The sequence below is a fragment of the Phalaenopsis equestris genome, unplaced genomic scaffold, assembly GCF_001263595.1.
Source record: "Phalaenopsis equestris unplaced genomic scaffold, ASM126359v1 Scaffold000606, whole genome shotgun sequence".
In the NCBI taxonomy this organism is placed as follows: Eukaryota; Viridiplantae; Streptophyta; class Magnoliopsida; order Asparagales; family Orchidaceae; genus Phalaenopsis; species Phalaenopsis equestris.
This window is the reverse complement of record NW_018165046.1, coordinates 1,301,761-1,328,506: the sequence shown is the minus strand read 5'-3', so window position 1 is coordinate 1,328,506 and position 26,746 is coordinate 1,301,761. Positions and strand designations below refer to the sequence as shown.

Genomic DNA, 26,746 nt, shown 5'->3' with positions numbered 1-26,746 from the left:
TATTGATCTAAATCATCCCCATTTATTCGGAGCGCCTTCTGTTTTTCTATTTTTACACATCCTTTCAATACACAATCAATTTAATGTTAAGTTTTCCAGATCTGTTGGCTTTCCTTGACAATTCCATGAAGTAACTCTACTTAATTTTCCACGTACACTTATGCTCAAAGAAACTTGACATGATTTTCTATTTGTTGTCTGTAATTTTCATTTGATCTCAACTCTTAGTTAAGCTATTTATGCAAGCTTACTTTATATGAAAGGTTATCAGAAATGAAGCACTACTACTTCTTACATACCTAACTCGTGAGGCAGAGGTGAGCTACCTTGTTTTTATCTTGAGAAGTTTCCATCAATTTCTTGAACATTTTCTATTACTCTCTCAATACGTGGAACATCTTGTCATCTTGTTTTTTCAGGAAATTCAAAAGATTGTTGTTTTTGAAGGAGCGTTTGAGAAGTTATTTAGCATTATCAAAGAGGAAGGAGGATCTGATGGGGGTGTTGTTGTCCAGGTGATTGGTCTATAATTTACTTTGAAAACTTGTCATTATCTTATCAGCCCAATAATGAGGTTGAGTTTTAGGCTGTTGTGCTTACATTATTTCTGACCAAACAAATTAGAATACTGGATTTTTTTTTCCTTTTGAAACAGATGATATATTTATTTGAAGTATCCTTTTAATTCACTTATGCACTTCAATGTTCTTGCTATCATAATAGGATTGTATTGAGCTGCTGAATAATCTCATTCGCAACAACGCTTCTAATCAGGTTTGCCCCAATGACTTCTTTTAACAATTAACCACGATGCTTATTCTAAAATTTAGATCTCATTATTTAGATGTTGCTCAAGGAAACTATTGGATTTGAGCCTTTGATATCAATTCTGAAACTCCACAGAGGAAGTGCTTATAACTTCACACAACAGAAGGTATATTGAAGTGGACGCTCCTACCCTTTTTATATTAAAGATTACTTTTAATGGATATGCAGTTCTACTGGTTCTGACTGTTTTTAATTTTGAAATGAAAAAATCGTCTTTGTAGTAGACAATAAATCTGCTACATTCACTGGAAACTGTTGACTTGCTTCTGATTGGAGGTCCCGATGCTGACCCAACAAAAGATGCTAATCGATTATCTAATCAGACGGCATTTGCTCAGGTAGTTAAAGAACTAGAAAGCATTTATATATTTGTAAGTTGAATGGATTTTCTCAACCCAATGTTATAATTTTCTTTTATTCAAAAATCTCAGAAGAAAATTTTAGACCATCTTCTGATGCTGGGAGTTGAGAGTCAATGGGCTCCGGTAACCGTGCGCTGTAGGGTGAGACATTTCACTGTCATTGCAAATAGTGTTAAAAAAATTCTTGCTTTTTTTAGTTTTGAAAAAGTCTCAAAATGATCCCCTTATTCTTTGCAGAATGTTGTTTTAGTCCCAAAGTGTATAAGAGTATCAATTTAGTCCCATACTCTTTTAATGGGGGTTACAATAGTCCTTAGAGGCTATTTCAACCCATATTAAAAAAGTATGAGAAGTAAATTGGCATTTTTATAGACCCGGGGACTAAAATAGCTTCATGTAAATGGTCAGCAGACTATTTTGATACTTAACTCTTTCAGTTTTTATCAAAGCTTCAGCCAATGTTACTGTAATGATTTTATCTTTCAGGCATTGAGATGCATAGGAAACTTGGTTGTGAGAAATCCTCAGAATTGTGATGCTCTTGCAAGCCAGTTGGTTGGAGAGGAACGCCATTCTGAGCCCGCCCTTAATGCTATTCTTCGTATTAGTCTGAGTACCTCTGTTTCTCAGGAATTTGTTGCCGCTGTCTATGTTTTCATGTGCTTTTGCAAGGTTATCACATTACCCCCTTGCCATAATTGATTGCTTTTTTTTCTTAGTTGTCATGCATTTTTATTATAAATCCTTCTGCTACATTATATTCTTTTACTGTGCTACCACGTGTCGGTCAACTTTTTTATTTTGAAATCTGAAAAAATAGAAAAATAATTTTTAAATTTAATTTAAATATAAGAGGTATATATTTTTGATTTTGAAAGTAGCGTGTTTTAATTTTTAAAAAATAATACCAAATGGATCTCATTCGTCCAATAGTTTGCATAGTCGTGTCCGATATCGTGAATACTACACATATCCGAAAAGTGAGTGTATCTCGGCGATAAACCCAATCCTGCAAACTAAGAGATTTGTGACATCCGTTTGACCTGCAAATATTTTTATGTGTGGCCGACAAGTTCCCCTATTTAATACAAATATTAAATAGAGTTTATTTTACCTGGGTTTCAAGTTCCCTATATAAACAAATCCCTATAGTTAATTACATCTCAAATGACGGGAGTCACTTGAGAAAACTCTTGATAGTGATCAGAGCTACTAGTCTTCAAGATCTCAAAGTTTAGGTTTTCACGATATGATGTAGAAAAATAAATGAGAGTGGCTCAAGTAGGAACAATTATTTTCAAGAGTCCATAGGAAAGAGAAGGTAGGGGATGCCACAAATCATGAGAAGAAACCTCAGTGACTTCTCAAACTATTCTAATGTGTAGCTGAGTTTTGGAGACAATGTTATTTAGGTGTTTAATTCTGCTAATTTTATTATTTGGGACTTATATTTGCATAATATCCAATTATGCAAATAGTCTGCAAAGAGATGAGGGTTTGCGTCGTAACGAATGACATTCTGAGAATCTAAAGTGAATTAGGACTTATGCCGCACAACAAAGTTGTGCAGGAGCCTAAAAAAAGGAATGTAGATTTACGTCGCGCTAGACGAGCTACCTCAAATTCCTATGGGTTGTGAATTAGACTAAGGAGAGAGTTTAGCTGGTGTAGACTTGTTTTGCTGTTGTAGAATGAAGACCGCCTCCATTTGTAGTCCGCTCCAAGCTCCATACTGCGCTGCCCATGAAGTTGCTCCAAGTTTTTGTTGTAGCAATGGCTTCAGGGTTTAAGTGTTTGAGATTGGTGATTTTTGTTTCCCAATTTTTGTGTCAAAGTTTGATTTTGTTTTGTTTCGGTTTTGGTTTCAGTTCTGGTTTTGCATGCAGAATAATCAAATTGCAGGTAAATAAAATGTATTTGAAAGTAAAAATGCAGTATAATCAAAGCTGTATCCGGGAGGCCTGTTGCTTCTTTAAGCGGGCTAGTATTTACTGTATAACAAAAGAAACATTTCCTGAAAAACTTGAGAAAATCGACAAATGACCCACGACGGAAAACTCGGGAAAAATCAATAAATGACAATTCCAAGAAAATTATCAAAATCTCGGGAAGATCCCGAAAAAAGGGACCACGAGTGTTTTCCCCAAAAATTCTAATAAAATATACGAAAAAAATCCGAAAAGAGGGGACCGCAAGCACTCGGGTCAGGGTTAGGTTCAAATATAAATATAATATATTTGTACTCGAGGTACGTCGAAGGCTACTATCGATCACCCGGATGTATAGAACCTGCCACTCAACTAGAAGGGTGTCCTACTAAACCTAACTTACATATACTCTTTCGCCCGGTATCGATAATCAACAAGTGAACAACCAAGTTGTAACACATTTAAAATTTATATTTTAACATGCACATGGATTTCAGACATACAAAAAGGAATTTGTATCAATTTTGTAGTAAAAATATTGTATCTGTTATTATCAATTTGTTTTATAAATTTTGAAAAAAAAATATAGTTGTCCAGGAGTCGATCACGTCGTCGGGCATAGGACCGCCAACAACCTAAGAAGGTACGGGTTCCCCACTAGTCTTGTGTTGGTGAATGAAATTATCATCCTACAATTTATTGGGTCCCATAATTGGGTCCTGATGTCGTAGGATGAAATATCATTCTGCTCTACCACTGACGTGCCTTTGTCATCATCGCCCTCGCCACCTAGACTCTAGACTTATTCTAGTCCGATGATTCATATGTGGTGTTAACAAATTTCCTCAATTGCTAGAAGAATTTGAGTGTAATATCCAAGCTCAAATCCCGGTGCACTGGGTTTCATTATAGGTTAAGTTATTACGGGAATTTCACTGTTGATTCAATTAAGGAAGCATGAACTACGTCTCGGTGCATCATCATTTCTAGTGTATTAATCAGTTTGTGAATCAGAGTCAAGTGACAATTTTCATTATTTATTCAAAAATTGGGTGGATGAACGTTCAATTAAGATGTGCTTCTAAAATCTAAGAAGCCTATACTGAAAAATAGGTGGATGAACTCTCACCTAGGGTGTGCTCCTAAAATCTAAGAAGCTCATGCTGAAAAAATAGGTAGATAAGCTCTCACCTAGGGTGTGCTCTTAAAATCTAGGAGACCTACACTGAGAAATAGGTAGATGGGTTTTCACCTAGGGTGTGCTCCTAAAATCTAGGAGACCTACACTGAGAATTAGGTAGATGAACTCTCACCTAGGGCGTGCTCCTAAAATCTAGGAAGCCTACACTTTAGCTTGTGCCTAAAGTGATTTAAAGTGTTATATCCCCAATTAAGTGTTTTTCAATTAATTCTCAAATATTTCTAAATGTCTTCCAAGTAATTAAAGGAAAGAAGCAAACAAAAGAAAAAAAAAAAGCAAGGCCGATCAACCCCCAAAACTAGCAACCAAAAAAGGGAAAGCAGAAAGTGAATCGGTATTGAAAGCGCTTCAATTCTTTTAACAGTTGTAATTAAATAAACCCTTGAGAAGAGTGCTCAAGTATGTTCCAAGACAGAGTGTTGATTGACCCACAAGGTGTTTAAATCCTTCTCCAAAACAAGTATTATTGCAAGCCCAAATCAACAAGTATGCGTAGCAAAAACAGCTCTCTTGTGTTTCCCAAACTCATCATGTTCATAAGGCAAAAAAAAAAAACAAAAACAAAAAAAGTTCCCAAATGTCTCCCAACAACACTATAAAAGCCTCAAAAAGAAGCCGCACTGATGAAAGCCTTATAAGGATCTCAAAATCAGCATTGAGTTTAAGGAACCACAAGACAAAACTTTCCAGTCCCTTGACAGCCACCAAACAAGCCCAAGTAGTGCAGCTCGGAAGCCACCAAACAGGCCCAAACAGTGCAGCCCGGCAGCTACCTACAGCAGCTTCTAGGTTTCGACAGCATTTATATGACCCCAAACAACATCTATATGAGCCCAAACATCAACTACAGCACCCATACAACACCCAAATAGCTACCTACAACAGCTTCTATGCTCCGACGACACTCCAAACAGCTTTCACAGCACCCTAACAGCTTTCACAGCACCCTACACAGCTCTCACAGTTCTCCAAACTGTTCTCATAACACCCTAACAACTCTCACAGCACCCTGCATCACTACACAACATTTTTAACAATTCTAAACAGCAAAAGAAACATCCACGAAACAGTCCCAAGACGACAATTTAAAAGGCTACAAATCCCTCTCTAAAACAGCGAATATGGTGCCCAAAACAGTGAGAAACTTTCACAAAATACTCCAAAAAACACCCTTAAATTTGTCTCAAAATAGTGTGCAAACCTCTCCAAATAAGCACTTTTGGTTCTCCAAACTACATAATTTTTTTTTTCAAATTGAACTCGTACAATCTCATATATTTCCATATGTCACAACTAAAGCTTTTGAAGCATGAATACAAAGATATTAAAGAATATTTCATTTATAGCTACTCTAAGTATGGCTCACGTATATGTAGCCCAAATACACGAGATTCATCACATGTTTGACCAAAGATTATACAACTCAAACCGGAATCTAAATTTATCTAATCCTACATGAAAGCAGCCACATGGTCATTTAAACTTTTAAATTGCGGAAAACATATAAAATGAATTTTCAATACTTGCATGGCCATAACAACATTACAAATACAAATAACTACAACATGTTTGTCAATTATTAGCATCACCAAAAAATCTTCCCTTAATATCGTTCAAATCAATCCACAAGCATGTCACAAATTTAACTGCAATGACCTAAGTTTCAAAAATATACATTACAACAACTAGGCAACTCGAAGAAAATCCGTCGTGTTAAATATCAAAACTTAAAGGGAGTAGTCAGCATTTCATAACGCATTTCACCGTTAAACTTTGACCAACAAAGAGAAGGAATCAAATCATTATCCAATTCCCTAAACAAAGAGGGAGACAACATAAGCTAAATAAAAGAAAAAAGCTATCGGAAATAGAAACACAACAACAGAAATAACAAGATATGAAGCCCAAATCGGACATAAATAAAATCCACAGAAAATATAAGTTTGTGTTTGGGATCTTGCAAGAACTCACAGAGAAGTGAACGGTCAGAGGATTGGGTTGGACAGGCAGAGCGTGCACAACTGACTTCCTGTTCCGATTGTCCAAATCGTTTCCTGCAGGGCAGTCGGCTGGGAGAGGAAGGGGCTCCGACTGGACCTCATCGAGGGAAGGAGGAAAAAGCGAAGTGCAACTGAATCTTGGGTCTCGGGTTCGATCGATAGGTGAGGGAGTTGGAAGCTTCGGTGCAGAAGGGAAGGCGAGAGCTTCAGTGTAGAGGAGGGAGTCGAGCGGGTGAAAGCTTCGGTGCAGAAGGAAAGGTGAGAGCTTCGATGTAGAGGAGGGAGTCGAGTCGAGCGAAAGCTTTAACGCAAAGGAGAGGAGAAGGCGAGCGAGAGCGGGCGAGCACGAAGAGGGAGCTGGGTAGCAATCGAGAGAAGGGGAAGGTGTCGAATGAGGAGCCTAGATTCGTCGTGAGAGGAAGATGGAGTCGAAGCAGGCGTGCGGGATCGGCGTAGAGAGGAGGCGAGCGTTTTAGTGCAGGGAGGAGATGAGCGCGTGTGGGAGAGGGCGGTGAGGTCGAACGAGGAACTTCTGTGCTGAGAGGGGAAGGAGCAGGCGAATGGCGAGACCAAGTTATTCCAAGTAGGTGTCCAATGCCGGGGAGGAGCGGGGCGAATTCTATAACCACACATTCAAATTGTCCGTTACAGGACATTAGGCGGGCTATTGAATGCTTTCCATCTGTGCAGTAATTTTATTAGGTAAATGATAAATTTCAATTAACCCCTATTGAAGTAGAATTAGGCGGTTAATTTTAAAATCCAAATTTTTGAAATTTGAAATTATTTAGCCTGTGTTCAGCTCGTATCCAGCCCAAGTCGAACCCGAGTTGAACTTGGGTTGAGCCCGGGCCCGCGCACCGCTAATTAAAAAAACATGCTTTTATTTTTGTTTTATTTGTGCACGCGCGTAACTCTAGCAATATGAGTGTTATTCCCCGCTAAAATTGATGTTCCAGACGTGTCGGCGTGATCGGTTTCGTCATCTGGGGTCGTCTAGACAAGTTCGCCGACGGTCGGGCCAAAAAAGTGTCAACTTCATGCGTGGTGTAGCGAGTGCATTGCTGAGTCACAGAGGGTTCACCTAAGGCCGTTTGATCATGTAGGAACTCATATTCGGGTTCTCTACATGTCGGTCCTTAGCCCTTGCAACTAGAAGTTGAGTGTTTGGAACCACTCATGCGAGTTCTTCACAAAATGAGTCAAGAAGTGGTTTTAAGTTCTACGGGAGGTGGGCTTCATTACTAGTCTGCTAATATGATCAACAAGGATCTCCTAAGGCTAGATTTTGGGTTCTGGGAGTAGGAAATTATGACCTCACTGAAAATGAGGTCAACACCACGGATCTTCCAGAATTTTAACTTTAATGGTGCTGCTTTCAATCATTTTTTTTAACATCCTTGTTGAGGCTTTGTAGAAGAAATGCTTGTATTTCATACTTTCCGAAATATACTCCAAATTTCACTTACTGCAAAAGATTCCTAAAAATCCTAAAGCGGCTGTAAATTATGTGTTGCGGGGTTATCCCAAGCTTTTCATCATCTAAGGTCTTACTGGTAACCAATGGCTTTTGCAGGTTGGAAGAAATAGTTTTCTTCATATGTTGTGAAAAGACCTGGCAAATAATTCCAAATTAGCCAGAAATGTATGCATATATACTGAAAAATTTTATGACTGGGTTTTTTGGTGAGACCTCAAAACCATGTAGTAACGACCCGTTTTACTGTGGTAAATTAGGCTTGATAAATTTTTTGGCAATCTTCTTCCATTCCTTTTTGAATATTAAGAGTCATACGAATGTTTTGTATGGTAGCTGTGGCAAGGTAATATTAATTTTGTTGGGCGGTTTCTTGAAAGAAAAAAACAAAGGAAAGCATTCCCATCCTAAGATTGAAAATTTTCTCCAATTATTAATATAATACTAGAGAATTGGATCCTACAGTATGATTCACATTTTTTAAGTGAAATTAATAGGTTTTTGATGTTTATCTTAATTGTCTCAATTAAGCATATGATGCCTTTTTTGGCATTATGATTATTGAATGTTTTTCATTTCCAAAATAGCTGGGTATATTTTCTGTTCTATGCAGAAGAATATTGGCACTGCATGATCGTTCTAAGTTCATCTGTGTAAAGAGCTTTTTTATGGTCTTTTATGTTTATCTTCAAGCTTGTTTTTGTTCATAATTGCAACTCTAGATCAGTAGTGTCATATGAAATCTAATGGGTTATCTCAAACCTCTTGGACTTTGTGTAATAAAGAGCTTTTTACAGCTCTGAAATGAGTGACCTCACTGACAATGCTGTTTTTTAGAAATTTTATGGAAGCACCCTCATGACTTGATGGTGATTTTCTAGCCAATTAAAAACTGGAAAAGATGGTCGTTAAGACCTTAAAATCTTGGAGTATAATTGGCTTGTAAAATTTCTTTGCCGGCCATGTTTCAAGGCTGTGAATTAGAAATATGATTTTTATTGACTTTGAAAAAGCTTACGGTAAGGTTCCAAGAGAAGTCTTTTGGAGATTTTTAGAGAAGAAATGTGGTATATTACTTATATTCAAGTCATTAAAGGTATATATACTAGAGTTACTTGTGTTTGAACAGGAGGAGGATTGACAAAGTATTTTCCTATTTCAGTTGGATTACATCAGAGATCGACTTTAAGTCCATATCTTTTTGCTTTAGTTATGGATGCTCTTACTGGATATTTACGGGAGGATGTACCTAGGTGTATGTTTTTCACTGATGATATTCTATGTGTTGGTGAGACTAGAGAAAGAGTTTAGGAAAAACTTGAATTATGGAGGTCTTCGTTTGAGTAGAACTAAAACTGAATACATGGAACATAATTTTAGTAGTAGTAGCTCTAGTGGCAGAGTTGTAACTATGAGTGTTCAAATTATTAAAATATATGAACATTTTAGATATCTCGAGTCTATTGTTCAAAATGATGGTGATATATATGATGATGTTATTAGTAGAATTCAAGTTGGTTGGTTGAAGTGGAGGAATGAGGTTATATTGTGTGATAAAAAAGTACCACTTAAACTTAAAGGAAAATTTTTTAAGATGGTAGTGTGACCTACAATGCTCTATGGTGCAGAATGTTGGCCTTTAAAAGAGAAGCATAAAACAAAGTTAAATGTTGTTGACATAAGAACACTTAGGTGAATTTGTGGCTTGACACTTTGAGACAAAATGAGAAATGATTATATATTCGTGATATGGTTGGTGTAGCTGCAGTGGTGGACAGGATTAGAGAGTTGTCTTAGATGATTTGGTCACATTAAACTTCGATCAATTGATGATCTGGTTAGGAGAGTAGATTTTTTAGTTTCGACTGATGTTAAGAAAGTCAGAGATAGGCCTAAAAAGACTTCGGCATATTGTATAAAAAAATGTTCATAACCTATTTGAATTAAATGAAAATATGACACTCAATAGGACATAATGGAGAAAAAGGATTCATATAGCCGGCCCCACTTAGTGGAATAAAGGCTTATCGTTGATGTTGTTGTTATAGTTATTAGAAGTATTAGAAATCTTACAACATCTTCAAGGTGAAAATTCTCAGAAATGTCAACACCTGAACTAGAAGCTTGGAATACAAAGGCGGGAATAGACGATCAGATAGAGGAAGTATTATCTGAACATTTTCATTATTTAAAATATCATCCAAAATATAAAAGAGCAATCTATTTCACAAAAGTTTACTTCATAAGAGTTCGTTCAATTTTAAAACTATTACAACTGATAAAATAAAAAATTTAAAATGTTATACTTATCGCTTTGGGTTCCTCGACTTCTGTACACAATCTCAAGATTCATCTACTCTAAAGGAGATTTCTTTGAAAATTGTGGCAGTTGAATGTATGAGTTAAACATTTCAGTGGATAAAATATCTCTAAATTATAATATTTCATATTTTTAAAATATTTTTATAAAAGGCAATAAGTAGCAAAATTGAGATGAAATCAAAATTGTCTCGTCATTTGTCATCATTGCTTGGGTACTTGCACTAATTTTATTGCATTCTCAATATCCTAATCTTTTCTTCGTAAGGATTGTGATAATTCATTCGTAATACCTAAAATATCAATCATTAAATGCATTGTAAAGATAAGGTCAAAAGATTTCATTGCATCGATTAAAACACCAACTTCAATTGACTGTTGATCATGTACCTCATCTTTCTTTACTATCTCATGTACTTCAATCATAGATACATACATATTTGTAATACTACTTCCAACAACAACAAGCCTTTATCTCACTAAGCGGGGTGGGCTACATGAATTCTTTTTCTCCATTAAATCCTATTGAGTGTCATATTTTCTTTTAATTCTGTTAGATTAATATCATTTTTAATACAAAATGCCCTAGTCTTTTTTGATGAATACATTTTTGTGAGATTAATTAAAGTATGAAAATGTGAGTTCCAACTGGTTTCACCAGTTTATTGCAAAGTAGTTTCTTGATTTAAACAATGACTACTAAGTAAATCTCCAGATTTAAGATACAAAAGAATATTTTCTTGTTGAATGATTTTGAGAGTATTACTAGTCTTATAATAAACTCTTACTGTATTCAGAATTCTTCAAGTAAACTCAAAAAAATATTTGACTTGCCAATAATTTTTTGTTACTGCTACTAAACATAAATAAAGTTGATGAGCAAAACAATGAACATAATTTGCTTGAGAATTATCATGATGACTAAATATTTTTAAGTCATCCAACTCGACTCTCATATTTTATGTCTCATCATAGCCTTGATCATATATTCTATGCAAGCTTATTAAATATTTTGTTAATATAGATTCAAGGGATCTCTCGAGTGTAACTACATTTATTGAGGAAGCATGTTTCATATCAATAAATCTTTCAATAACTTATTTTTTTATTAACATATCTCACTGCAACAACTAGTTGTTCTTCCGTTGATACATCGCGAGACTAATCCACTATAATAGAAAAATATGACTCACCCATATCTTTCATAATAAGGATAGGAGTCTCAATTGTTATTGTCTGACTAAGTTATTCATGAATTTTTGGTGAAGTCAATTGTAAATTTATACTAACATTTTCAAATGTAACTTTTTTACTTCATTATAATTCGCAATGAAGTGAAATAATTCTAAATAATTTTCTTGATTAATTGATTCAGGTGATTCTTCATGATCACGAAATGATAATCCTTATCGTACTAGAAATCAAATACAATCAATTGTTGCAGTCAACATAATTTAATTTTCCTTTTTATTTCTTTCATTTTTACTCAATCACATAGCAGGAACACTATGTATTTGTAGCTTCATTAAATCTTCACATTTTTGTATTGTTTTATCGTGAGCATTATTATATTTAACAATATGAGCCAAAAGGTTTTTTTCTTCCAATTTTTACATACACATCTGCTTGTTTGTTTGAGAATCACCGTTAATAAAACCTAACACACTATTGGCCGATATTGTCCTGTCGGCTCCTGTCAGCACAACGATAAGTGATTTACATATCACAATTGTCTATGGTGGAAAAGTCCTTATTTGCTCTTGACCGATATTTTTTTCCGTTGACACATCAGTTAGCAATCTAAACATCACAATTGTCTGGGGTGATAAACTCTGCCTACTCGCCCCTGATCAATATTATCCCTTCAACACAATATTTAGTGAACTATCACACTTGTCTGGAGTGGTAGAAAAACCTCTACGCGTGGGGGTACACAGGCGCCCCTTGCCTTTATCATTAGGAGGTGAAGTCCTCCTTTGAGCATGCACAGACAAACATTTAAGCATATATATATATATATATGTATGTATATATATATATATGTATGTATGTATATATATATACATGCATGCATGTATATATATATATGCATGTATGTATAATATAAAGCTATTTTATTCGTTCATATCATGTATGATTTCCTTACTAATGAAACATTTTACATATGCCTGCTAATGAATAAGTGCACTTTTATTAGAATCAATCGGGCATGTACTAGTCAGTTACAATAGATAAATTATTATGTAACTGGTTGTACATGATTGTTTTCAAAAAGTCATAAAGTGATATGCTATATTATTTCTACTTAAAGCTACAGATCATGCAATGACCTAATATAGGTGCACCTCTACTATAATTTAATGACATTCCATGATCTAATAACTATTTAATATGCATATGTTCTTATTTATCATAACGAAGAAACTGCTATATTTGATTCTCCTTGAAATAAGGCATAAATGAAGCATCGATGAATCAAGCATGCACGTTGAAATAAAGCTAATTACTGGATTTAGAAATATAACTACTCACCTTAACCTTGCTTGCTTGCCTCATTGACCACCCATTTTTAGATTTTATATGCTCAAATGTTCTTCAACTTAATTGCTTTATCCTGACAATTCGACTTGATTCAACCTCAATCTTTTTGCTTATAAATTCTGATTTAATTATCATTCTATTAATATCTTAATATTCAAACATTTATTTTAAATTCATAATTAAAATAAATAAGCTTTAATATTTACCTCACTTATCTCGATCTCTTTCGCAGGATTTAAATAGTTTTGATCTTGAATTCAAAAGCACTTAAAGTTAATATTAAAGAATAAACTTTATATTCATATAAAATTTATTAATTAACTTATATTACAATCCAATTCTTACCTTAATAGACTCTCGACTGCTAACTCGTGCCATAACTCATGCGCAGGCTACCTCCTTCCCTCACGCACAAGCCCAACGACTTCAGTTCTCCCCCCTTCTAGGAGCACACAGTCTTCTCTTCCACTCAACAGAGTCACACCTCTCTTCTTGTTCCTTCTTCAGTCACGACAGGACCCAATGTCGTAATTTCTCTTTCACGCGCTATGCAAGTATGATTGTTCCTTCTCTTTTGCATGGTAGTAGCGCACGAAGCCTTCTTCTGTTGTCGAGCGCTCGACTACCTCACACGTATGCACACAGAGCCGCTCGACTCACCCTCTTTCACGCAAGCCGACACAGTACAACACCGACTTCAATGATGGCGCCAGATACAAGACTATTCGACAAGGCCGCAAGCTAGGGTGAGAAACAACCTTTCATCTTTTCTTCCTCATATTCTTCCTTCTCTCACTCTATTCTCTCTATCGATCTCTTGATTTGTGCTCTCGGTCTTCTATTTCCATCAGATTGAAAGGTTCATACGACTCTTAAGGCGTATCTAAAAAGGTGCTTATTTGTTATGTCCATTCGATTTAAATTATTATTATTATTTTAGTTATTACAATCTTCTCTCCTTATAAAATTTCGTTCTAAAAATTTATGAACTTCACACTAGATAATCCTTATGCAGGTTAAGCATGATCTATCAAAAAAATATTCAAGAAAGCCTGATGCTTGTGGAGTGATGACAAAAGTCAATCTGATAAATTTTACTGTCTAAGATAATTTAATTTAACTAAACAATCTCCAAACATCTGATTCATAATAAAATAACTAACACAATAATTAAATTCTGAAGTAAAAAATGATAACATAACAGCCAAGTGAAAAAGGACTTCATCAAATTTTATGCATCAGTATCACTGGCAACGGGTTCTCCAAATTCTAAATGAGTCATAGAATATACTCTAGATCGAGTTTTCTGCCTTGGTTGCTCTTCAAACCAAATAGAAGTTCACTTTTCATTCTTTGTTACCACTACTAAAAGTAGGTCCCTCCTTTGAATTGCTCTAAGTTGAAATCTTTTTTAATTTAGTATCTGATGTGGATCTTTGAGCAGAATTAGGGCAATTCCACATCTGATGTTCTTGTTGTATGCATAAATAACATGCCTTCAAACCAAATAAAAATTCACCACGATGTTGCTTCCCACACTTAACACAAAGCTCTATCGTGCTGCTGCAAACCTGGGTAATAACTCCATTAGCATGAGACTTCATCTTCTTCTTATTAAACTCTATAGAATAAACTGTTTGTGACACTACATCCAAGCTCTTTCTCTTGTGTTTGTCCTTACGCTTCTGAGCCTGTTGAAAATCAATCTCCAGCTGCTTAGCTCTCTTCACTAGCACTAAATAGTCTTCGATCCCAAGTGGTACTAGTGACTGTCCCATTGAATCTTTCAACCTAGAAAGAAATTTTTGGCATTTCTCCTCTGTAGTAGGAATAAGTTGTGATGCATACCTCGATAGCATAGTATATTCCACTTCATGCTGCATAACTGATCGATCTTACTGCACTAACCTGATAAATTTATCCTGCATCTGTCTCCTGGCTGACAGTAGTACAAACCAATCTCTGAAGATTCTCATGAACTCTTCTCACTATACCAAAGGACTAGATTGACCACTATTTTCTCCTACAATTGTCTTCACTACCATCTCTCCATTTCCCCCTCAAAGGCAAATGTAGCAAGGGTAAATCCTCTCCGGTGGACATGTCAAACCATCAATGATTTTCTCTACCCTCAACATTCAGTTTCAGCTTCCACTGGCCGTCCTCCTGCTTCAGAAAACAAAGGCAGCATCATGTCCTCAACTGCTATTAGCTTGAGATTGAGAATTCTTAATTAACTGCGTCACAACTTTCATCATATCATAGAATGCACTAGTACTGACTGTGACATTCCGGTATACAACAGATTCTACATTCTCATCTCTAACATCTTCCTCCAGATCATCCATAATTCTAAAAAAGAAAACAATCATATAATTTAATTAGACTCAATTAAAATTTTTAACTTATACTATTAATAACTTAATCCTATTATCCTATTGGCTCTTTTATTAAAATTCAAATCATTTAATCTAAACCTCTTGATCTGATCTAAACTTTTTCTCTGATATCACTTTTGTCACGACCCAACCCGTGACTTGAAGTTAATCAAGATGGGAACGGACGGTCGGATGGCGGAAATCAATTCACTGTTATCATATTTCTATAACAAATAGTTTAATATTCAAATAATACGTGAAAGTACTACTAAAGAGAGCAATTAAATTAACAAATAAAATTTATGTACCTTTTCATCTGTTGTTCTCGTTTATCTCATCTTCTATTTATCTTTATTAAAAGTTTAAAACAGAAAATAAAAATGTTAAATGAATATAATTAGTCATCTAAAGATAATCCAGAAGCAATAACACTTCTAAACTACAATTATTGAAAGAAAAGAAATCAATATGCATGTTGGTCTTTTATAACTCTATAAGAAATCATTTACTATGCTAATTTTTCATATGAAATCTTTGAATATATTAATTCATGCATCAGTGATCTTTTCTAAATGAAAATACTCTAAATTTTTATATGCATTAACTTTAACTTTACTTTTGTTTTATTCTTTTTATATATTCATGTGTTTGCCTGAGAATCACCGTCAACAAAACCTAATACACTCTTGGTTGATGTTGCCCCATCGGCTCCCAGCGACACATCGATAGTTATATATGCATCACAATTTTCTAGGGTGGAAAGGTTCTTAACTGTCCCTGACCAATATTATCCCGTTGACACAACAGTTAGCGATCTAAACATCATAATTGTTGGATCAATAAGCTTTGTCTACTCACCCCTGACTGATATTATCACATCGGCACAGCGGTTAGTGAACTTTCACAATTGTCTAGTGTGGTAAAAAAACCTCTACACATGCGAGTACACTGACATCCTCTGTCTGTATCATTAGGGGATGAAGTCCTCCTCTGAACATGCACATACGAGCATTCAATCATTCATATATAAGATATTTCATTCTTTCATATCACACATTTTTTCCTTACCAATGAAACACTTTATATATACCTACCAATGAATAAGTGCAAATTTACTGACGTCAATTTGACATGCACTAGTCAAATAACTTTACAGATAAATCATTATGCAGCTGGTTGTACATGATTGTTTTCTAAAAGTCATGTTGTGGTGTGCTATATGATTTCTACTTAAAGCTACAGATCATTCAATGACCTAATATAGATGCATCTTTACTATAATTTAATGACATTCCATGATCTAATAACCTTATAGGAAATTCAATGATTATCTATTCATTATGCATATTTTCTTATTTATCAATATAAAGAAACTTCTATATCTAAATCTCTTTGGAAAAAAAACATAAATGAAGCATCGATAAATCATACATATATTTTGAAATAAAGCTAATTATTGAATTTAGAAATATAACTACTTTCCTTAACCTTGTTTGTTTGGCTCGTTGAATTCCCATCTTTAGATCTTACAAGTTCAAATGCTTTTCAAGCTTAATTGCTTTGTCCTGACAATTTGACTTGATTAAGCTTCAATTTTTCTGCTTATATTTTTTTATTTAATTATTAAACTATTAATGTCTTAATATGCAAACATTTATTTTAAGTTCATTAATTTAAATAAATAAACTTTAATATTTACCTCAGTTATCTCGATATCTTTATCAATTATTGACCCTTATCTTCCTTCAAATTCGGGACTTAAATAATTTTGATATTGAATTCAAAAGCACTTAAAATTAATATTTAAAGAATAAACTTTTATATATATATATATATATATATATATATATAGACACGCGCACAAAGCGCGCACACACACACACACACACACATACATACATACATATACATACATATAAAATTTACTAATGATCTTACATTAAAATCCAATTCTTACCTTATTGACTCTAGGCTGACCTAACTTGTGCGCAAGCTCCCTCCTTCCCTCAAGCCCATGTCGGTCGGGATTTTCAAAAAATGTGGAAATGGATTTGAATTTAAGTATATATAGATATCAATGTAATTTTGATTTTCTTAAAAAATGTATTTTGATTTTAAAATAAATGAGACCAAATAGGTCTCACATATTTGATAGTTTGGACGGCTGAGCGCGATACCACATGTAATAAACTATCCCGAAGGATAAACATATCACTTTTAGTAGGCTCAACCACCCAAACCAAAGAATTTTGTGACATCTGTTTGGTCTGCGAAAACTTTTATATGAGGCAGACAAGTTCCCTATCTAATATAAAGATTAGATAAGAGTTTATTTTACCTGGATTTCAAGTTCCCTATAGCAGCAAACGCAGCAAACCCTTATAGTTAATTACAGTTTAAATAACCGAGGTTACTTAAGAAGACTCTCGATTAAGATCAGTGATTCTGCCTTCAAGATTTCAAAATTTAGGTTTCTAAAATTGAACGCGGGAAAGTTAAATGGGAGTGGTTTAAATATGAACAATTATTTTAAGGAATCGAAAAGAATGAAGAGTAGGAGATATCACGAATCTGAGGAGAACCCTGCTGACCTCCCAACTATCCTATTGTTTAGTTTTATGTCTTTGAAATGATGTTATTCAATATTTAATCATGCAATTTATTTTAGAATTTATTTTAGAATTTAGGACTTGGACTTACAATCACACGATATCCGATCGTGCAAATAACCTACAAAGATAGGATGATTTACATCATACCATACGACAACCTCGGGAATCTTAAAAAGTGTTGGGACTTATATTGTGCAACAAGGTTGTGCAAAAGCCTAGAAAACAAAGTGAAGATTTACGTTGTGCTAAACAAACTACCTTGAAGTCCTATGGTTTGTTATTTAAACTAAGAAAAATGTTTAGTTGTCGTAAACTCGACGTACTGTTGTAGATCGTCATCCCTTGTCCGCTACGTCCTATTCGTGTTGCCCACGAAGAGTTGTTTCATGTTCCATGTAGTAATAGTTTCAGGTTTAGTGTCTTATATGTAAGTGTGCAATATTGTTTTTTTGATGACTTACCGCTATATACCTCCTAAACCAGACTATATTCAAAAGGTTTTGAAGTTAATTTAAAACGAACATAAACTAACTATGCTATAAGGAAATTCAGTAAATAAAAACAGTATAAGGTGCGATAAATAAAAGCAGCATAAAGGAAATGTAGTAAAGTGCTATAAATGTACTGTAAACTTTAGGTACCTGAGTTTCTTGTTATTGCTGCACCTGTAAATGGGATCAGCGTCGTAGGTAACAATATAGTAGAGAAATTCAGCTAGCAGGATAAACATGTGTTTATGTATAACATAATAAATGACAAAATAATATATGGAAAGCCTTGAGGAAAATTGAAATCGACCTACAGAGTCTCGAAACAAATCGTAGGTAAAAAAAAAATAAAACAAAACACAATGTCACATATAAATGACTAAAGGTATGAGATTTATATGTGACATTGAGAATGTTTCCAATTGTAAGGAGGATTTGAGTGTAAGATTCAAGCTCAAATCTCAGAGCATTATGTTTCAATTTAGGTCAAGTTATGAAGAGAAATTCACTATTTCATTCAATTAAATCAGCTATGAACCATAGCTCGGTGCATATCATGTCTATTGCTTTAACTAACTTATAAATTAGGGTCAAGTGCCTAGCTTCAATGTACATTTAAAAATTAGGTAGATGAACTCTCACCTAGGGTGTACTCCTAAAATCTAAGAAGCCTACACTTTAACTTGAGCTTGATGTGTTTTAAATTGTTATCTTCAATTATGTGTTTTTCAACTAATCCTCGAACATCTTTGAATCAAACTTAGCCCACTATCATGCTCTTAAGACCTAGGGGGTAAACCTATAATTTTGCCAAAAAAGTTCATGAGGTATGCTTTAATCGTAATTAAAACAATTGGGCTTAAGTCTATCCAATGCTTAGGGGTCCTAATTGATAACCTATTAATCTTTAAATTCATGCCCCTAACTCTTGAATCATTTAAACTCCTACTTTCTCCTAATTTTCAACAATTCTCACTATTATAATTTTATCCTTCTTATGTAAAAAAGGTGAATTGTTTGTCACACTATTTCTCCTTGGGTTTCAATTATCTCAACAGACTAATAATCATTTATATATTTTTAGTTCCCTCCCCTCTAATTATCTCTTTTTTTTTCTTCTTAAAGGCGTTATTCAATTTTGAAAATAGTTAAATCAGAAATTCTCATTTTTAACTTAATCATTAGCAAGAAAAAGAAAAGAAAAAAAAAAAAAAACCAATTAAGTGGAGGAGGTCGACCCACTTAAATAAAATCAGCAAAGCCAGGAGCGAAACCACAAGTGAATCGGTCTAAAAGCGTTTTAAATTTTTTCAAAAATAAATAATCAAATCAAGTCCCAAAAGGTGCTTAAAAGCCTCCAAAAATCAACACTTAAAAGTGTCCAAATCGATGTATAAAAGCTTTAAAATGCAACTTAAATCTTAACGAATAAAGCTTCAAAATGACGAATAAGGTTTCAAATTTCAACTTAAACCTTAACGAATAAGGCCTTAAAATGCAACTTAAACCTTAACAAATAAAGCTTCAAAATGACGAATAAGGTTTCAAATGCAATTTAAACCTTAACGAATAAATCTTTAAAATGACGAATAAGGCTTCAAAATGCAACTTAAATTTCAACAAATAAAACTTCAAAATGTGGCCCAAAAGTCACTAAAGAGAGCTTCAAAGTGCAGTCCAAACACCACTGAAGAGAGCTTCAAGTGCAGCCCAAACACCACTAAAGAGAGCTTCAAAGTGCAGCCCAAACATCACTAAAGAGAGCTTCAAGTGCAGCCCAAACACCACCCAAACACCACTAAACTTCAAGTGCAGCCCAAACACCACTAAAGAGAGCTTCAAAGTGCAGCCCAAACACCACTAAGACAGGGCAAAACAGCAGCCCAGATTAGTGCCAAAAAACATCTTAAAAACAGCCAACGAAACCCCTCATAAACAGGGCAAAACTGCAGCCCGAATCAGCCAATGAAAGCATTTTTCAAAAGGCTCCAAACCGCAGCCAATTCAACCCAAAAGACGTGTTTTTAAATGCTCTAAAATGTAGCAAATTCAGCTCAAAATATGCATTTTTAGAAGCTCCAAAACCATGTATATAGGTGGCCCAAAATAGTGCTCAAAACCTTTCCAAAACAGTTCTTAATTCAACCCAAAAAAAATATTTAAACCCTTCCAAAACAGTGAATAAACAACTTTAAAACGATGCTTAAATCTGCCCCAAAACCACACATATATCTCTTCCAAATCGACAAAAGTTCAGCATAAATACACACATAAATTCCAACAAATGTAACACCGATGCTTATAGTCAACCGAATGTAGCATAAATATGTCTCCAAACCAATCAAATGAATGCTTCTCGAGCCACATAAACCCAAGCCATAGACATCTTGGGACTTTCAAAATGAAGCTTTCAATTATAAAATATAACTTTCAAAATTTTAAGCTGCATAAAGACTTCTTGCACACATGAATCAAACAAGAAAGGAAAGCTTAAAAGATTCGCAATAGTGCCTCCAAATATGCTATGAAGCAGATGAGGGCTAAAGAAAGACAAGCTTCATAGGATTCAAATCAAAGTGATGCATTAGGGAATTAGAAGCTTTCTCCAAGTAAGACAAACAAATAAAGTTAAAGCTTAATCCAAGGCTACTCAACAATAAACATTCCATAGTAAAGTAACACATAAAGATTAGCTTCCACAATTAATTATTTGCATCATTCTTGCTGAGATAAGCATCCAAAAAATGAATCTCAATCTTTCAAGTAGACGGCAGAATACAAATAATTCATCCAGCCAATATGAATTAAGAAAATTTAAATGGACTAGGGTAACAGTTTAAAACACCATCCGCAATATCCTCAAAATGTTGTAATTTACTATTGCGAACATCAAATTTTGGGTGGTAGAAATGTAAACAAATAAGCAATTGGATGGTAGATACGCAAATATAAGAGCTTATTTGTTAGACACATAAATACGAAAAGATTGCTTGACATGGATGTAAATCAGCCTATGTGCACATAAACATGATACAAATCGCAATTCTTCAAATAAAGTTCCAACCCTGTATGAAATTTCAATTTGCCACAAAGATGAAGCAGACTTCCTAAATCTCCTTCCCAGCAAAAGCTGAAATGAATCAGCAAATTGTTGAAGGCATTGAAGTACTTGTAGCTGCATGCTTAAGACACCATATTTCCTCATAGAAAACGAGAACTCCTCATTCTCCACAATTAAAAAGAAAAAAAAAACTTTCAGATATTTTTTTTTTTTTAAAGAATGGGAGTGCATAAGCTTAAGACTTTCACCGACCCAATTTATCAAGATTTTCAGTTTCAGCTTTTCAAACATTGCGGCCTTAAAAAATGTATGGAATGTGCATAAGTTTAGGAGAAAAAATAAAAAATTTAAAAAATAAAAGAAAGGTCTTTTTTTATTATTATTAATTTTATAATATTTAATATTAAAATCTCTCAATCCTTGCATTTTTTTCTTGTGCATAAAAATCATAGCAAAATGTATGTCTCCCCTAGGTAAAATTGACACTCCAGACGCGCAAGTGTAGTCCGTTTCGTCATCCAAGGTCATTCGGACAAGTTCATCGATTTGCGTGTGATTTGCTCGTATGTAGAATTATATCAATATGGGTGTCATTCTTAGGTAAAATTGACGTTCTGGACTAGCAGACGCAATCTGTTTTGTCATCCGAGGTCGTTTGGACAAACTTGTTGAAAGTTGAGTGCAAAATGCGTGAAATTCGATTTGTCTTCAAATTTCGGGTTCTTGATCGGTCATTTCAAAAATTGACTTGTGTTTTGATTAATTGTGAAGTTTTTTCGGGTGTAAGTGACGCGAACTATGATATTTGTGTGTGCGAATGTACTAAAGTCATTATGGGTGTCCTAAGGTTTTTAAACCCTACGAGATCTCTTTTTGGGCCTCCGCATGATGGTCCATAACCACTCGACCAAATGATGATAATTTGTGAACACAACCACTCGATCAAATGGTGATGATTGGAGACCACCTAGGCGAGGCTTCACAAAAGAGTTAAGAGATGGCCGAAGGCGTGCAAAATCCTTCGAAGCCAATCATAAGATGTGAGAGGGGCTAGGGTGATGAAGAGTAAATTAATATTTTAGGAGGAATAAAAACCAAAATGCACACCCCTGTATTGTAGCGACCGAGGTGGTATGTGTGGGGGGATGGGGGCGGGTTCAGGAGACGCAAAGTGGGTTTACCCCTGAACCCATAAAAAAAGTAGGCAACCATTTTCATGTTTTTTTCATTTCTATTTCTATTTTACATGCATATTTGGAGATGATTCCACATATACATGTATTTTGTGCACCCAAGGCAATTTGGTCTTTTATCAATTTTTACTGTTTAGTATTAATAGTGCTAATATGTTTATGGTTAGGGTTATACTTGAGATTATTGTTGTGAGTCTTAGGTTTTGGATTTGTGAGAGATTTCCTATCTCTCGAATTGTAAGTATTGAGAGAGATCGCCTACCTCTTGAATTGTAGGTGCTTATCTTTTTACTCGTGTTGAACGTTTGATGTTCTTGCAATAAAATATGTTTGTCCTAATTTTTGTGAAAAATTATTTAAATATAATTGCTATTATCTTTGTTTGCTGCATTGATGAGCTTCATTATTTTATAGCAGTATTCACAGCTCTACCTAAAAACATTTTTTACATTTATATTTTTCAATTCTGTAACAGAAAAATAAAGATGGGCAACTTTTATTGGCATCAACATTGACAAAAACAACTTCAGTTGCACATGGTAATCTTCAAGATGATGGGAACCTTTCTTTTGGAAGGTTAGTTAAAATTATAAAGGCTAAAGTTAACATGACTGCTACATTTGGTGTTTCTTGCAAAATATTTTCATTTGTATTATAATAGTATTTTCTCCTACTTCTAATCATTTTAACTGAATAGTGTTATATCGGATCCGTTTTTTCTTTATTTCAGCATGCTCTTGCAAGCTTTGGTAACAACAAAAAATGGAGATCTGGAGGTGCGGAAGCTATCTTTCTTTGCTTCTGGACTAATTTGAGAGTTTTTGTTTTTGTTTCCATAAGAACTTGTTATCGTTTTACATGTCAACAAATTTTAATTTATAATTTATTTATGTAGTTTCATCTTTTTCATTCGAAGCGTCCCTCAAAATTTGAAAAATATTAAAATATTTTTAATTGGTTGGACAAATTGTTTATCTCGAGTTGTATATGTTAGCTTATATATCAATTTTTTCAAATTTAACTTGTTTCCCTAAACCCTACTATTTCTGATTCTTCTTCGTACTGCACACTGTGCTTGCCTTCATCCATATTTTTTTTCCAATAAACCATTAATTATAAGTATTATATCATATTATATTCATCTGAAAGAATATGCTGATTGCTGAATAAAGAATTTACTGTACCCTTAAACAACAGAAACCAACATTTTAAATCTCCTAGATCATGTTGGATGTCATGACTGCTAATGTTAAAAGTTTGTTTTCCACATCCACGTCCTGCATGGAGTAGATTTTGCCATTTGATTTTCTTTTCCTGATTATTCGGTCCTGCTTTCATATTGCTGATTGTATTTTTGTTTTTGATTAAACAGAGAAAGTGAAAGCATATTTGTATTTTTGAGGTTTATGCTTTATAATTTATGTTCTCATATGCCATCACAGTAAAATTGTTTTCATCACAACAGTGCTGAGTTCTTACACAACTGGCATATTCTTATGCAGATGTGCGCCAGAGCTTGTAGCATTCTTTCTCATATAATAAGGGACAATATTCACTGCAAGGAGCGTGTATGTACTTTTTTTTTTGCTTTGCAAGTTTCTGTTCTAAAGCATGTTGTAGTTCAGTTAATTTACTTCAAAAAATGCATATTTAAGTCTACTTTGAAACTCTCATTCTTAGAACTTGATGTAAGTTTGCAGGTCTTACAAGTCAAGCTTGATGAACCAGTCCCTTCTTTGGGCTCGCCCGAACCGTTAATCCATCGGCTAGTTAAATACTTGGCTTTCGCTGCCTCTTCGAAAAATAAAAATAGCAATCAGTCCAACACAAATGGATTAGCGGATAGCCTATACATCCAACCAATTATTCTTCAATTGCTTGTTACTCTGTTGGCCGATTGTTCGGATACCGTCCACTGCTTTCTCGATTCACCAACACATCTTACATATTTACTGGACTTAATTTCAAGCCCTCAAGTCAGCATATTTGTTCGGGGATTGGCCGCCTTAGTTCTCGGAGAATGCATCATCTACAACAGTTCTGTAGAGAATGGTAGAGATGCTTTTGCTGTTGTTGATGCCATCAGCCAAAAGATCGGTCTTTCTTCGTATTTTGCGCACTTCGACGAGTTACAGAAGGCGTTTAATTCTCACTTCGCTGCATCAGCTCCCATCAAGCCACCCATAAGGTCTAGTTCTGCCAGCATGCTGGACATACAAGAGGTTGAGGATGATGGGCTGGATCAAATGCAGGATCACCCGATTCTCATTGCTGTTCTTGATTCATTATTCGTTGCTTTTGTTAAAAAACTTGAAGCGGAAATCAGAGAAAAGGTGGTGGATATCTTCAACAACACGAAAAACAAGGCTGTGATTGTTCCTTCTGAGCTGGAGCGAAGGGATGGAGAGATTGATAGGGATTACATTAAAAGGTTAAAGTCTTTCGCAGAGAAACAATGCCATGATATGCAGGTTGCTTCAATTCTGCTTCATCTCTCATATTAGTTTAGTTTAATTATATTTGTAAATCAGGTTCGCGGCTCAGGTTTGGGTCTGACCGCAATTGACTCAACTTCAAATTGCTTGACCCGAATATTTAACAGGCAGAAAATCCAACCTGAACTCGACCCTGTAGCCCGTTTAACTTGAGGCATAACAGCTGTTCGGGTTTGATTTCATGCCAATTTTGAGTTGCTCAAGCCAATTTTGAGTTGGCGTGTTAATTTTGTATCAATTTGGGTTAACATGTCAGATTTAGGTCAATTTCGGGTTGATGAGTTAACTTGAACCCGGCCCAAATAATTAAGCAAGTTAAAATTCTTAACCCGAATGGGCTGGACCCAACACAAATTATTCACGTCAACCTGAACCCTGATGTTTTGAGTTAAGTTCGTGTCGATTTGGCGTATCAGTTCATTTTTTGACACCACTAGTTTAAAGAATGCTTCATTATCATCTTTCATGATTGGAGTGCAGGATCTGCTCGCGCGGAATGCAACATTAGCTGAGGAATTGGTGAGGACTGGTGGAAGCGAAGCACTGGAAGCTGCCGCCATGAAGCCGAGCAGCGGGAGAGACCGGATCCAGTTAGAGTCACTCCGTCGCGAGCTGCATGAAGCAACGAAACAACTCGAAATACTGAAGATGCAGAAAGCTAAGATCGAAGAGGAAGCCAACTACTACCAGAATGCAGCCGGAAAGCTGGAATCTGACCTAAAGAGTCTATCAGATGCTTATAACAGCTTGGAGCAAGACAACTTCCGACTCGAATCGGAGGCGAAAGCTTCAAGGAAGGAAGGGAACTTGTTCCATCCTGATGTGGAAGCCATTCGAGCTGAAGCACGAGAAGAAGCTCAAAAAGAGTCCGAAGCTGAGCTGAACGATCTGCTCGTCTGTCTGGGTCAGGAGCAGAGCAAGGTGGATAAGCTGAGCACGAGACTTGCGGAGTTAGGCGAGGATGTGGAAAAGCTTCTTGAAGAAATAGGGGATGAATCTGGCTTGCCAGATGAAGAAGAAGAAGAAGATGGTGATGAAAAGTGAGAGAGATGTAAATTGATGCCTCTGAGGTTTATTTTAACTTCTTAAATTTGTTGGCACTGTATAGATTGCACAGCAAATAACAAACTGAAGGCTTGTCTTGTTGCCTCTTTCTAAACTGAAGATTCATGATTGTATGGTGATATTTGTTATGGGATTTTCAGGCTAAGGTAATTATTATTATTATTATTTTTTATTTTTGTTATTGTTTCATGATATTTCTTTGTGGGTAATTGTGTGCTATATATATTTTGCTTCTATTGTTGCTTTGTTCATGTAAATGCAATTATTAATAGAAATAATTAAGATATTATCAATATTTAGAAAATCATTTGTAAGAAATTACATAATAAACCTTTCAATTATATTATAAATATGTTAGAATGCCTAACTGTAACTCCCAATCAATAACAATTTATTTTGGTGTGAGTAAGATGTATTTAGCATTTATTCTGAATCAGTATGTATTGTTTTCTTGTAGCTCTAGACTCAAATCATGCAGTTCTTTTTAGGGATTTTTATACAAACAACATAATTTTTTATATATTTATATATCTACCATGTGGAGTTTGATATTTATATACATAACATTTAAAATTTTAAATCAACTAAAAATGCCATTAATATTAAATTTTTAATGTTTATAAAGTTAAATATCTTAAATTTAAAAGGGTGTTAATTGAGAATACCGCTTTCCACATGTGATATCCGTCCCCGTAGTGTTCGATCCAGGATCAAAGGGTCTTTCAATTGATAACGCAGCTGCCTACTAACTTGACTCTCAATGGCACGCATGCGCACACACACAAATATATATATATA

General features: G+C 34.8%; 1 protein-coding gene across 2 annotated transcripts in view; it reads left to right on the top strand.

Moving 5' to 3' along the window:
• Window positions 1-26,092, top strand: part of LOC110029803 (golgin candidate 6) — a 36,730-nt gene extending 10,638 nt beyond the window's left edge. For both annotated transcript variants that reach the window (XM_020732253.1, XM_020732254.1), the window contains exons 7-18: window positions 264-317; window positions 420-515; window positions 724-774; window positions 845-934; window positions 1,053-1,166; window positions 1,260-1,331; window positions 1,677-1,862; window positions 22,864-22,964; window positions 23,119-23,164; window positions 23,891-23,956; window positions 24,089-24,859; window positions 25,364-26,092. In XM_020732253.1, the coding sequence (XP_020587912.1) occupies window positions 264-317; window positions 420-515; window positions 724-774; window positions 845-934; window positions 1,053-1,166; window positions 1,260-1,331; window positions 1,677-1,862; window positions 22,864-22,964; window positions 23,119-23,164; window positions 23,891-23,956; window positions 24,089-24,859; window positions 25,364-25,927 (2,211 nt within the window). In that variant the 3' untranslated portion in view covers window positions 25,928-26,092. The remainder of the gene's footprint in view (window positions 1-263; window positions 318-419; window positions 516-723; window positions 775-844; window positions 935-1,052; window positions 1,167-1,259; window positions 1,332-1,676; window positions 1,863-22,863; window positions 22,965-23,118; window positions 23,165-23,890; window positions 23,957-24,088; window positions 24,860-25,363) is intronic.
• The last annotated feature ends 654 nt before the right edge of the window (window positions 26,093-26,746 follow it).